The sequence below is a fragment of the Buteo buteo genome, chromosome 1, assembly GCF_964188355.1.
Source record: "Buteo buteo chromosome 1, bButBut1.hap1.1, whole genome shotgun sequence".
Classification (NCBI taxonomy): domain Eukaryota; kingdom Metazoa; phylum Chordata; class Aves; order Accipitriformes; family Accipitridae; genus Buteo; species Buteo buteo.
The window spans coordinates 16,846,867-16,861,801 of NC_134171.1; the positions used below are offsets into that span (position 1 = coordinate 16,846,867).

General features: G+C 41.3%; 1 protein-coding gene across 2 annotated transcripts in view; it reads right to left on the bottom strand.

Annotated features, from left to right (window-relative positions):
- The window catches only part of FBXL5 (F-box and leucine rich repeat protein 5), a 36,666-nt gene extending 22,097 nt beyond the window's left edge, over positions 1–14,569 (bottom strand). For both annotated transcript variants that reach the window (XM_075023362.1, XM_075023357.1), the window contains exons 1-2: positions 14,416–14,569; positions 722–937 (exon numbers count right to left, since the gene is read on the bottom strand). In XM_075023362.1, the coding sequence (XP_074879463.1) occupies positions 722–937; positions 14,416–14,550 (351 nt within the window). In that variant the 5' untranslated portion in view covers positions 14,551–14,569. The remainder of the gene's footprint in view (positions 1–721; positions 938–14,415) is intronic.
- Between the last annotated feature and the right edge of the window lie 366 nt (positions 14,570–14,935).

Genomic DNA, 14,935 nt, shown 5'->3' on the forward strand with positions numbered 1-14,935 from the left:
TGCACTAGAAATGTATTATAGGATGTCAAATTATTACTGGAGACTATAGTTCTTAGAGTGCAGGAAGGGGAGTTGGGTACTCCAGAGGAAAGATAGAATTCAAGTACAGTTCTACTGGAGAAGAATTTAACAACTTTTAAGTTGTGAAAAAGCCAGCTGGAGAAATAACATTTAGAGTTTCTTGAGGACTGGAACATTAACAGCATTACTGAGCAACAGATTAGTGGAAGGAGTACATGACTCACTAACAGAATAAAACAATGCTGCTTTTTTTTTTTTTAAAAGTCTGGTAATCATCTCCATTTGTGACAATAATACAATGCTATGTGCCACAAAAAAAGATACTCAGGGTTTCCTAACAAATTAATAAAACACATTATTTCTATACTCAGAAACTGTTTTGATCACTTAGCAGAGAAGTCTTTGTTTCTGAGACTTCCATGCTGTCTCTCCAAAACACCTCCAAATATGCAGTGATGGACTTCTGTCACAAAATACACCTCTGAAAAGAATTTTTACCAGAAATTTAGTAACTGTGATGAACCGCAGAAGAATTTGTGTTTCAGACTGGAAAGTTTTCACTACTGTATCAAGAAACCACAAATGTTTCTTCTTCCTCCTTAGTTTATTTGTAGAGAGTATTAAGAGAAGTTGAGGTAAACTAATACGTAATCACAGCATGTTTTTGTTAGGATACAAGTCCTTCTTATAGTCTACTTACCTTTACATTTTTTAACCCTTTCTCAAAGAGGCTAAGCATCTCTGAGAGTTTGTTGTCCGAGTGCACATTATACACTGTCCGGCTACGTTGCTGAAGTAAACCAATGATACACTCATTTTCAATCTGCTCATGCATTTTAAATTCCTTGAATGTGGCATAAAGAGATTGCAGAAGAGCCCGAAAATCATTGTTGTTGGAAAAGTTGGTCTTGGAAAGCTAGAAGAAAGAAAATCTCATTAAAAAAAAAATCAATGAAAATCATGTCGCAGTCAAGTTAAATCCTTAGAACAGGTATTAGCGCCAGTTATTCATTGCCCCTATTACTTACAACATAAAAGCTGAAAAACTTCAGTATTATACAGAAAACTGGCAAAAATAAAAATTGAATTTGCAATTAGAGCAACTCACTTCAAAGACATCAAAAATTAGAGTAATGAATGCTTTTAATTTCAATCAAGTGCAATAGATAAAAATCAGAGATTCAAGTGCATAAATAGGAATACACAAACTAGTCTATTTGAATAGTAACTTTCTCATAATTTATCTAATTGGTGCATTATAATATAATTTAATACAACTTCTTCCAGAAATGGGCAGAATATTGGCATTTGAATACGACAGACTAACATTTACATAATATCCCTATTAATATGACTTTTGAAATTATTTACCAAATTCATAATTATTTTACCTTCACAACTGACTTGCCATTTGATTTTTATTTGTTAACAGGAACTGACACAAATTCTATATAAAACCCTCAAACTTGTTTTAAAACTTTCAAAAACTCATTATTCATGGTCACTTCATGTATACGCTTCCTCTTACAGTTCATTAAAACAGTAAGCCATTCACATTCGAATTCTGTAACTCCCCAATATAAGTTAGCAGAGCAGTTTTACTACAATGTTGTGTTTTGTGAATGAGGTTTGAGTAAATGAAGGGATTTAAGTGCACAATTCTCTCATTTCCAGTGGCAACTATGTAACTGCATTTTCCATCACAGGCTCTGAAGAAAAAAATGAAGCTATAAATTTTAGAAAGATTACAAAGAACTAATGATATTAAACTACAGAAGTTTAACAAAGCATAATATATGCAATAATGTGCATTATAAAGAAAAGCATGTTGCATTTAATCACACAAATTCTGAATGCAAATGTCTCATTCCACATGAATGAACTTCGCTTAAGAAAACCAGAAATTAGTATAACGTTTTAAAGGAAGATCATCCTTGAGAGAACAATGCGGTTATAGCATTAGCTTTAAGAAGCCAGTAAAATCAAAGTTGTATTTAAGCAACATAAACCAATCTTGTGAAACACCGAGATAAACAAATGGAGAACAACTTCCTGGTAGAAATCAATGCAATCTCCCCAGGACAGCAGATAACTGAAAGGCTTAGCCAGTTTCCGAGACCTACATTTTAGTTCATACTAAGAAGCCATTATCAAATGGCCCTGAGCCTACCTTTAGGGACATACTATCCTCAAGGAACGCTGAGTCCTACCAAGTGAATACAAACTATACTAGCTGTTGGAAAAGGCTTCCCAATGGACCAAGAACCAACAAATCAAGACAGCACAAAGTTCCAGGTAACACAGTAGTGCCATTTTTACATGTGTACAAACAGCTACCACTAGCAACAATATGTTTTAAAACTGCATCTTCCTTTGGTGAATGCAGAAAAACAGTATTTTTTCCATTTTTATGTTTTATTCCACATGCAGCTTCAAGAATCATAGCCTACAGCAGTATACAATAGCAAGCACTCTAAAAATAAAAATATTTAAATTTAATTTAATTCACAATTAAGGCACTGGAATATTCAAAAGTGGTTTAGTTTACAAAGATTCTGCAATCTAAGGGGTTTACTAGAAATGGGCATCTGAGACATGTATGTTCATACATAAGTCTTAGATACATCAAAAACAATCATAAACTGAGATACCTAAAACTTCTATCATTTAAAAAAACCCAAATGTACTTATTCATTCTGACGTTGCATTGCCACTTCCTGGCAACCACTAGCAATGCAACTGAAACACACTGGACATCTGCCAAGTACTTATGAAACTCCAAGTCAGCTGTGCATACTGTGTATTACATACTGTACATATAAGCAAAACGACTGTCATTATGGAAAAACAAATTTACTTAGCCTCAGCAGAGACAGAAAATAGGGCAAAGTTAAGGGGGCGGGGGGATAGGGAGCAGGGGGAGTCCAGTATCTTTTAGACCAACTACTGATGGGTCAGAAAAAATCCCTATGTTTGTGATGCACTGTGTTAGGAGCTGAGGCATATCACAAACGGGAAACAAACTTCACTCCAAAGACCATTTCTATCCTACACTAAGCTCAGAGAATGCAATATATCAAGCAGTGGTACTAGATGAAACAAAAGGCTGGAATTTCCACACTGAAAAGCAAAGTCTGAACAAGCACAGGAGATGGGTGCAGAAATACCTCTTCAGGTGAGCCTCCTCACCTCCAGACATTTGTGATTCAGATCTCAATAATGGTGAAGTTTGTTTTCTAATGTAGCATTTCTCTTGGTCAATGATGTCTCAACATTGTTCATTCTACCCATAAGGACCCACAATACCTGAAGTCAGTCCCCAAAGACCCTTTTCCCCTAAAATCCCGTTTGCTCCCAAATGCTTCGCATTTTGATTCACATAAAAATGTAAACAAGGCTGCTAAAGTGTGTAACAGGAAGGTTAGACAAAACTACTCTATTTTGCTGTTGGGTTAAAAAAAAAAAAAAAAAAAAAATCACAAAATTGGTTCCAATACAAAATAGCATCTTCTCATCCTCCTGACTCAAAATCTTTTCAGGATTCAAAAACTTATGTTGAACCCACCTATTATCATCCACAAATCTGGAATAAATAACAAATCCGTTTGTGAATGCAATTTAAGAATTCCTGTTATAAATGTTACAGAAGTCACTGCACATGAAACGCTTGCATATTCACCTCTGCTACTGAGGCTTCCAGCAGATATCCAAGAGATTAGGAACTATGGAGAGGATATTAAAGTTTAATGACTGTACTTGAATCGGCAATCGGTACATTAAAAAGGTCAGCCGAAGCTGAGGAAAACTGGCTTTTTAAAGGACAGGTAGCCTAGCAACAAAGTCACTCGGTCAGATCTGTAATTTCATTACCAGGACTGATGGAAGTCTTATGATGGGGGACCAATACTATTAACAGACAGCAGCTGCTCCACTCCGAGGTCCACTTTTCACCAGCTCTACGCAAGGAAAACTAGTGCAGGAGGTTAGTAGCGCAAAAAGAAAACCAGCACCCCCCAAACTCAGATGGAAAATCCCAAGAGAATGGCAAGGGGGAGGAAATGCTTTGTATTGAGGATATTTGCTGACTGGTCAAATATATAAAGCACAGTGCACATGCGATCCTTGAGCAGCCTTGCAACACACCACACTAAACCGATTATCACAGCAACAGGTGTTACAGATACCGGGGAGCTTTGTGGACTTTTGAAGACCTTACATTTAAACAATTCCAAGTTACAGCATGACTGTTTTTGTGTTTGGAATGCACACTCTAACTGAAAAGGGGTATGACAAGAGAAACAGTCCTGGTGCTTCCTGAAGCCTCATGAAATTTAAGTTATACATAATCCAAATAGCCTGAGCAACAGGCCGAACAACAGAGAGTCAATCACATTGCAAATTCTGTCTGAAAAAACTTCAGACACCTTTAGCTGATGCAGGCATACTCTAGAAGTAGCCAGGAGCTATCAAACTCGGTATTAACTTTATTAAACCCTTAAACAAACAAGAAAAAACCCCCACACCAAAACAAAACACCAAACAACACATCAAATTAATCTCATGTAAACAAAAGGCGGCACATCAATAATCCAAGGGCCACTGTGGTGCCAGCAGTGAAGTAAAGCACAAGGTCACAAAATGTACCCAATCTATTCCAAGTAACAGCATGACAAGGAGATAGTCATGCTAACCTAAGACTGCTGTTCTCTAAAGTTCTTCATACTTAAGTGGTCAATTTAGGGGGTTTGCAGTATACAATATTTCAGTCTTGATTTTAAGTAAAAATTGGAAATACCAATTTTTCATCACAGTTAGAAGCAATATGTAAACTAGTATCAGGATTATTAAGAAGTAGAGGTTGAATCAACGGCAGAAAACTTCAAAGATCAGATAATTCCATCCTCCCATTACAGGAAAAAATAGTAACTCTGAATTCAGAATTCACTTCATGGACATCTTTTTTTTAAACCTTAAATTACACAATTAAAGAATAGCTACACTTGAAAAGTCTTTGTAGCTCAGAATCACATACCAGTTTTAGGTGAGTCACCAACTCCACTGGACTACAACAGAGCCATTAACATGGTCAAGATGAACATACAGACACATAGCAAAAACATCCTTACTCTAAGCTATTATTTCATTTCTGTGCTTCAAGAACAAGACGACAATACCAGCAAGATTAACAGTAATTGCTATTTATACAGTGCTTCATGTTCATTACGTTCAACTGAATGTATATCTACATTCAACTCTTGCATCTCCTTTGCAGCTTTCATGCTTTCATGAAAAAAAATGAAACTTTGTCAGATGAAGACACAGATACTTCTATCCAAAATGTTGTGAATAAATAAGAAAGCTCAAGACTGCTAATTAAATCACCGAACAAAACACAGTATTATTTGGTTTCTGGAAGTGTTTTACATATATGCCAATATGGAAAAATGTCTTCCTAGAAGAAGAACACCATTAATATTCTGAAAATGTTAGTTTACAGTGAGTAAACTGAAACAATTATTTCATAATATCTATGCCAAAAATACATTTAGTGAGTGGAAAGTTGTGCTGCTTCCTTAAAAATATCCAAGCATACTATTAACTGACAAGGAGAAAGTAGCAAACAGGAATAAAGAAAAAGAAGTACGCTGCTCTTATCAGACTACCACAGCAATAAGCAAAGTCTATGCCGTGCGCTAACTTTCCCAGTTACAACTATCTCTCTACTCCCAACTACAAGCTGGAAAACAACAAAAATTAGGAAAGAGAACAGGAAAGGGAAAATTGATTTTTCCACTCTGCCCAAATATTTCATGAATTTAGAATGAAATAATTACTCAAGGTTAAAGAAGTCAAAAGTGGATATACAAATTCACAAACTGCTTTATTTCAAATGAGGGTTTCCCCATCAGCACCTCTAACTTTTAAACAACCACTACCCCTAAAAATTCAGTCTGGAATCTAAAAAAAAAAAATATTGAAGGCAATTTTTCTTCCTTTTCATGTATCATCACAACTAACATTTTTGATAGGTCATTCCTATATATTCTGTTTTCCAAACATGACCATTGTGCTCATTACAACCTATACAAGCAGCTGATTTCCACCGCAGGTGACACAGATATAATACTCCTGATGATCAGTGCAGACTAGCATTCTACTACTAGTTAACTCAGCAGATTTAAAACTCATTAAAAAAAAATAGTAAAACCTTTTTCATTATGGAGCTGGCAGACCACTTCAGTTAAATAAACCTAACATTTTTAGAATAGAATAGCACCAAGAAAAAAAAAAAAAGCAGCATGGCATTACTAGTCAGCTACTTTTCACTCTTACATTTTTAGGTATTATCACTTCACATATGCAATAGTACTAAAATTCAAAGGACAGGAACTTGGACTCTGCAGAGATATTATATCAATTTTATGAGCAAGAAAATGGAGGGACTAAGACCATAACAAGGTGTGCTTGTGTCAACACCAAGAGCATGTGGCTTCATGTTATACTTAATCTGCTGTAAATTAGGGGGGTGGGGATGGAGGAGGAAACACCCAGAAGCAGCAGCCCTGCCCCTGCTTCCAGCTGTACATTCCTACCACTTCCCTGGAACAGGCTCTAGCAATTATGCAGCTGCGAGATGAACCCATTTGGTGTACTGACCCAGTAAGAAGTTGTGCCTTTTTAGTGGGTTCATTTTTCACCTGGTCAGTGCACTAGTCTGACTGACAGCCTGCAGCGACACCCAGTTACATGCAACATCTCACTTAGGAATCCACAACAAGAATTTCAGTTTATTTCTTCCCCAAGGAAGAACTATAGTGCCAAGATAGCCTAGTAAAAAGGATGACTGTCCTCTCAGTGTCACCTGCTCCTTGGCTTATCTTTATGTAGAGGCATATGAGGTGAACAGTAAGAGAATTAGCTAAACTACTTCATGCTCCAGCTATTCAGATGTATGAAGCCTTAAATCAGAGGAGTTACACAGGTTTTCTACCCTGGGTGCTTTTCTTGGCTGTGGGTGAACCCAAAATAATAGTAATTACTATGGCAGGCAGGACAGGATCTGGCAGAACTCAACAAGAAATGCAAAACTTTAAAATGCCCGTCTGTCTTCTCTATACAATCCTGTCCTCTATGTAATCTTGTCAGTTGTTTTGCAACTTAACTAAAATCTTGAAATAGCCTTTAAAAAAACAAACAAGCAAAAAACCAAACCACAAACGCTATATTAACTCAAAGATTAAGACAGACAAAATTATTTTGTTTTTCAAAGAGCACAGGCAGCAGAGCAGGTAAAAACTTGTACTCTCTATCTCTATATTTTGAAAGGCTAAGGTCAAGCTGATAAATGCCAAGCATAAGAGCACATTGGAGGTGGAAATGCTGTATTTTCATTTTTATTGGGGTCTTTCATATCACTCTCTTGCACTACATACACAGTCAATTTTGCCTAATGAACACCTGTAGATCAGTTTCTGAATCATGAAGGGCTTTTCACAAAGAGATACAAATAACAATATGGGACTGACTGCACCAAGATTTTCAGTGATGCAATTGCTATGAGTGTCAGACCCCCTTGGGGACTGTAGCAGACAGCACAGCTCAGCAAGCAGTGGTAAAATCAGCTAAGCCTCCTCCACTACATGGTTTCCACAAGCAAAAGTCTGCCAGGGATGAAGGGACACAGGCTGTCACCAGGTCTGCAGAGATGAACCCAATAAACACGAAAGAAAAATCTAGTAAGGATATGAAATACAAGGGCTTCAAACAAAAGCATGATGAACACTTGCAATGATGCTGTTATTTAGGTACCTGTGTCACAGCATTTCTTACATGCATTGTAGATGCTGTAGAAGGCAGCTTTCCTGTCTTATATCCTCACAGAGATAGATTCCTGTGAAAACCTGGCCTTTTGGCCTTCTGTGAGGACACCATCTAAACTCCCAAGAGTGAACTAACAGCAGCCTCAAGGTTCCTCTCCACTCTCCCACTGCAGTAACTCACAAACAGCAAAAATGCTTTTGCCCCTCTGCACCAGTCTCACTGCAATTTCCTAACACAATTGAAGGTGGGCACTGGAAAAATTCACCAATCCAGCTTAATCCATCTTGAGTACTAACTGCAAAAACAAATAAAAAGCTCAAGAATTACAACTTATACTCTATTTAATCAGTTAAAGCATATCCTAGGATAGCTGCACAAAACCTGTATGAACACTGATACACGCTAATTACAGTCTCTAGCTTTTTAGAGGGCATCGGTTTCTCTGGGGGTTTTTTGTGCCAAAGAGTAGGAGAGAATAAATTGTCGTTGCTTAAAGCAGAGAAGGGCAAAGGTGAGTTATTACTGCTCTGCAGAGCAGGCTGGAAGAGAGGACAAAAGATCAGAGCAACATGCGATGGGTGAATAGAAAACTTTTTTCCTACAATCTGAGGGCAAAAATAGGTGCTAAGCAATTACTTGGAAAAAAAATCTGCTACTGTGTCTAGCATAAGAAAATACCCTCAGGTTTTTCTCATGAAGGCAAAAAAGAGACACAAAAGGGCAAAGCATCTGACAGGTAAGAAAAAAACAGGTGTTTTGCTAGACAAAAAATAAAGAAATGGTGAGAAGGTTCAAGAGCTAAGTATGTCCTGAAAAAAGGACTGAAATTGCTACGCAGGTCTGAAGAGCCTCACTTAAATGCCAAATAGGTTTTATCACTGTTGTCCCCCATTTCAGACCTCCTTTAGCACTTTACTTAAAATGCATTTGCTTTAAAAAGTAGATATTTAAAACACATTGTCACTTCCAGAGTCATCTTCAAAATATTCTTCTGCATGAAAAATTAATTCAAAGCTGGCATTTCCCAATAGGTATAGCAAAAAGTTACTGAACTATTCAGCATCCAGAAGCTGAGATGGAAAGACGACTGGTAGAGTCTCTGATGCAATAGTCAGAGGCATGGACGGCAAATTGCTCACCTAACTCTGGATGCTAATGAGGAGGTTTAATTTCCTTCCATCAAGGAAGGAATTTCCTTCCATCTTCTGCCTGCAGTGATAGTGTAGCCCATCATTTACAGACTTATTAACACTAAGCATCCTAAGTAGGTGTTTATTCATTCTAAACATAGGTGAAGGCAAGTGCTCAATGCTACAGAATGTTAATTGGCAATAACCAGATACCATGAATTTCAAAATCAACACACACATTTGAAGCAGTGGAAAATGAATAGCAGTGTACCAAAATACTGAAAAGGTATTTCAAAAGTAGCACGTAAGCTTTACCAACATTTGTTGATTAGAAACAGAAAGAGACTTATCCTCATGGAACAGTCATTATCTGTTCCGAAGGAAAATAGAAAGTCAGTGTTGATAATTTGTCTAGTTTTTCGTATTTCAGTCCTCCTCGCTGCCACAAAAAGCGTAATCCTAATGTGGTCATACAATTCCCTGCCCAATGCTTTACAACATCAATACAACTTAATTCAGGAGTATTTTTCACTCCTAAAATGGTTCATCTACAATATCCTTATTGTAAGAACATCACAAATTTAACACATGAAAACACTTCATTCTCTTCAACAGAGGCCAAAGCTTGCAAGGAAGAGAAACAACTGAAGTGCAATAGAAGACCACTGAAATAGACACAAAGGTTAAAAAGAAATGCGAGTTATCAAAAAAAATCATTATTAGAAAATAAAGAGAGGAACTTTTTAGCTATATGGAAGTTTTGAAAAGAATCGTACAAAAATAACCAAGAATTTATCACTGCAGGTAAGTAGAACAGAACACCATTTAGACTTCAAACGAGGAGGACAGAGGACAAAAACAGCAAAAGAGTCTACATACACTTAGATAAAAGAAGAAAAGGGATAATTTAAGTCAACTATTTAAGAGGAAAGGCAGAGATGACAACAGCAAAATTAAATGTCTTCTCTGCTCAAGTCTTCATAAGGAAATTAATTAGGAAAAATATTTATGGCAATTAATTTTTAACAAGGAGTCAGAAGTGTAGGCTAGAAAAGAAAAATGCTAGTTAAATATTTATACAAGTTCAATGCATTCAAGTCAGCAGAACATGACAAAATTGATCCAAATTTCCTGGAAGAACTAGCCAAAGTAATTACTGAACCATGAGAAATAACTGCAGAGATCTTTTGTAGAAAGGCAAGATCACAGAAGACTGAAGTCAGGCAAACAGAAGAAGGACCTTAGATGTTTTTGATCAAACACCCAAAGGTTTCACAATAAAGCTGAGCTATTAAAGCAGCTGTTTACTCCTGCAATGGTTAGTCCTGTTCCCTCCTCCCATACTGTCAACGTGGTTCTGGAGCTTGTTTGACCTCTTCGTGAGCCAGTTTTACTGAATCACCTTTCGCTTCAGCGCACTAGATGAACTAGCTGCTCATCAAGGGGCCAGACAAGCACAGAGGATATCATCAACAATTAACCCTTCCAGCAGCAGCTAGTTGTTAGATCCACTCAGTCACAGTATGAAGTCTCACACTCGTTTTGAGAGGCAGAAAGACATGAGAACAAGTCATCAATCACTGGTAACTGCATTACAGCATTCAAAGCACAACTGGTTTTCCTATTCCTTTGCCTAAAGCAGGCTAAATTCGCTGGGTAATTCTCTAACACAAAGATTTGAAAACATATTCTTCAGCTGCAGTAAATCTACAAGACCACAGGAAGTTTGAAATCCCATACAGCAATACCAGGTGTCTTGTCTCTGGGGAAGGCCCAGGCAAAATTTAATCACAGTGTGTATCTAGACCAGAGTCTGCTACTTGAGTGACCGTGATCCTGAAGCTAATGAAGTAACAATCGCCCAGCACAGATTTGTTAGAAAAAAGGATCCGATTTCCTTTTGATAAGATAACCAAACTACTTAAGATGACGATACATGTTACAGATCATGATTTCTCTAGGTTTTTTTATACTGTTTTGCCTTACAGCAAACTAATACAGTCTACAGGAAATCGCAGGGTAGCTCAAGCACTTGCAAAGAGTGCTCTCAAGCTGTAGCTACCAATGCCTCCAGCCTAACCACAATGGGATTTTCAATACACGATCAGTTGAAATCTGTGCTGCCTCATGACAGATACAGTATTTTCAGCCACAGCTGGGAAAGCTGGTAATACACGAGTGGCACATTCTCGAGTGTGGGAAACAAGATCATAATACGACAACAGAAATGGTCTCTATGGGACACTGACATGCTGACTTGGACAAGTGCATACTTTTACATATAGGATAGGAGTCTGATGACAAACATGAAAGGCAATTTGAGTACCAGTTCTCAGCGAAGCATGGGATTACAGAAAAGCACAAAGAGAGTACAGTGCTGTTAAAAAAAAAAAAGATTGCAGAATAACATATCCAAACCACATCTGCTCTACTCAACATCAGCAGTGTCCCATTTTGCACAACAGATTTGAGGAAAACATACACATAATTAGGCTGAGGTTTCACAGTAGCTTAAGCCAATCCAGTTGCAGGCTGTCACGGTCCCACCCTCTGCCTCACATTGGCTTCAGCACTCATCTGACCAGTGCTTGCTGGCAGCACATCAGCAGAAAAACTGCCCCACTTCAGAAAAAAAATGTTTTCTGCCAGCTTAGAGCCTTTGTGAGTCACTTCAAGTGCTGATGGGAGCAAGAAAGGCACGCAGTCATAACAGCGGCAGTCAGATAGCTTAAACTGTTACAGAACGGCAGCTCAGTCCTGACAAAAGCAACAAGTACCCTGAGGTACAGAAAGCATGACCCATGTGATGAAGTAGAATCAATCAGTTCGCTTAGGCCAGAAAACAGATAACTAAAATGGAGGACACAGCTACAATTTGCAAATCGGCACAAGATCTTTCTGAAAACGAAGAATGGTTCACTAGAGAGAGAAAAACAGAATCTGCTCTATTTGTAGCAAAGATGACGTCAGGCATTATGAAAAGCATTTTAACTATAAAGACTGTCTGCTGTAGCACTCCACTACCTACAGGGGGGTACATCCTCTGAGGACTTGAAGCATCTACTTATCTTCAGAGTAGGTGATAGATTTGAGAACTTTGTGGGTTTCCTTACAAAACAGAATTTTATTTATTCTTATTGTCCAAGACACTGTGTACAGCGTACAACGCAGGTAAAAATGCCATTTAAGAATGCAGCAAATGCTAGCAGAGATCTCGCCATACAACAGTTAAAAAAAGAAGTAGGATAACTTTCCTAATGCACCAAACAAACGTCTGATTCACTGTTCCATCTCACATCAAGTCCTGGAAGAACAAAACAAGCTGTGTGTCTCTGTCCTACAGGATTATTTAAGTAACGGCATACTTTACTCCTCAGTAACATTACAGTTGTTCCCCTGAAAAGCAAAGCACAGATGCACCCATTTCACCCTCACAAACATTTGCTGGAATTTACTAAATTCAGCCGCTAACAAACAACTCTATTACAGCATACAGGGAACATGAGGACCAGCAGGTAATATGTAATTCACAGAATTAAAGACCCCTCAAGAACAAACTAAATTTATAAAGAGCATGGTTTTACAGATTATAATTGCCATGTAAGCAGAACTACAGTCTTATCCAATTACAGCATATCAGACAAGAAGAAAAGTCAAACACAGTGCAGAGTTTTTTCTGATGCAAAGCTAGCATTACTCTAATACAAAGGTCATAGGCCAGGCACAGTCTCCAAGTTCTCAAACAGGGTTAAAGGATGCAAGATTGAATACTTAAAAGCACCATTCATTCATGCTTGCACTTCAAAAGAAAAAGGAAGCAAGCAAACGCCTGCAGAAAAATTTTTAGAAAACAAGAGATTATGTTCACTGCAAACTGGACAGTTTTAATCAAATTTGCCAGTATTTAGGAAAGCCAACCGTTCCTGCCCAGGCAGTTCTACTTCTATCAAGTCACAGTAAATTTGGTCAAAACTTTGTGGGAGGCTCAATAAAAGTGACAGAAATCCCTCTCGGAAGAAAACTCAAATGTCTACTGTATCTGGAGGTTCAAACAAAACCTGTTCAGCTGCTGTCAACAATATGCTAATACTGCTGCCGGGGGCCAGGGGGAGAAGAGTCCCAGGTGTTTGCTTCCCTTCATCTTAAATCCACTCTGTTAAGATATTACAAGTTTTCACGCCACCACAGATTAAAAATAAAGTTAACTGTGAACGTACTCACAAATAAAAAGCAAAGTGAAATTACTCAAGGTCTCGCCTCCTCCTCCCCCCAGACCCTCTGCTCAGCCTGCTCAGTTAGCTAACCCAGCAAAAAACAACTCACATTTTCTTTAACCGATTAGCAAATTGCACAGGCTCACACGAAGGGATCTACCTGGTGAGCCCCAGAGCAGTACAAGGTGGCATGTGGAAAAAGAGAGGAAGGAAGCGAGAACTCCCCCATCCTGTTAGCAGCAGTAAGGTATTATACAGTCTCTCACATAACTTCATCCTCCTTTTAAATGTCTGTTAGCCAGTCTGGTTCTCCAAACAGCCATTTATGCCCAGAGATGGGAGGCACTACTTCTTTCGGTATGAGTGCTGGCTTTGAAATATTTGCCTGAAACCCTTCCATTACACTCAAAGCTGCCGCAGCGAAGTTTGCCTTTCAGGTGACACATCAGCCTTGATTACCAACTACCCCGATGCAAGAATAAAAAGCTACTTTCGTCCACGAGTAAAATTACACGTCTTTAAAATAAAAAAAATCCTACCTAGGGCATCTTTAAGCTACTCGCCCACCGAACGCTGCGCATAAAAACGCAACCACGGCCGCCTGCGGACTGCTAGCGAGCACTCTGCGCAGCACCGGTAACTTGCGGGGCACCGGTTAATTAACAAAAACCGACGGGGCTCGCTGCCTGCCTCCCCGCCTCGCACTAAGGCCTCTCCGGGGCCCACTCGCGGCCCCGCGCCCTACCGGGGGATGGCTGCTTCGCCGCGGCCGGCCCCGGCGCCCGCTCCCCAGCCCCGGGGCAGCAAGTCCGGGGGTGGGGGGGACGAGTGCCCGCGCCCCCCCCCCCTCGCCGCGGCCCGCCGAGAGGGAAGGCGGCGGGGAGGCGTGGCGCCCGCGGGGCAGCGCCGCTCCTCCGGGCCGCAGGGAGCGGGACGCCCCGCCGGGGGGGCCGGCGCGCAGCCCGGCAGAGCCGCTGGGGCGGGGGACGCGAGCGGAGCCCCGGCCCGGCTCGGAAGGGGGCCGAGCGGGGCGCGGGGCGCGGCGGGGAAGGCGGCACCACCAGCCCCGCCGCCCGCGGCGGGAAGGGCCGGGGCGCCCCGCGGCAGCGCCGAGGAGAAGTTGCCGGCGGGGCCGGGGCCGGGGCGGCGGGGCGCTGACAGCAGCGCGCTGCCGGAATCCCCCCCTCCCGCCTCGGGGGAGCGGGGCGGAGGCCGCCCCCGCCCGCTACCTTGTCGCAGTAGAGCCCGACGAGCTGCTTCATCCGCCAGTGCGGAGCCGAGAAGACGTCCACCTCCTCGGGGAAAGGAGCCATGTTCTCCCCATAGAGCCCCGGCGCTGGCGGCGCTAACGGCGGCGGTAACATCCGCTCCGCGCATGCGCGGCGCGCCGCGGAGAGCGCCCCGCCGGCCCCGGCGCCACGTGATCGCGGCCGCCCCGAGGGCGCCGCCGCCCGGCCCGCCGCCGGGCGCATGCGCAGTTTGCCCCGCCCCTTCCCGCCGGGAGCGGGCGGCGGGGGGGGGGGGGAGGATGGCGGCTTCCCCCCCCCCCCCCCTTCCCCTCAGAGGAGCGGGGCTGCGGCGGGGTGCTGGGGTGACGGCCCCTCAGCGGCTGCGGGGGGGGGCTGGCTGCCGCCTGCCTGGCTCCAGCGCAGCGTGGCCGCTCCGCGGTTGTACGCTCGGAGCTCAGAGGCCAGGCCTGCAAAATGCGGGGGGAGGGGGCCGGGCGGGGGCTCGGCTGACCAGAGCTGC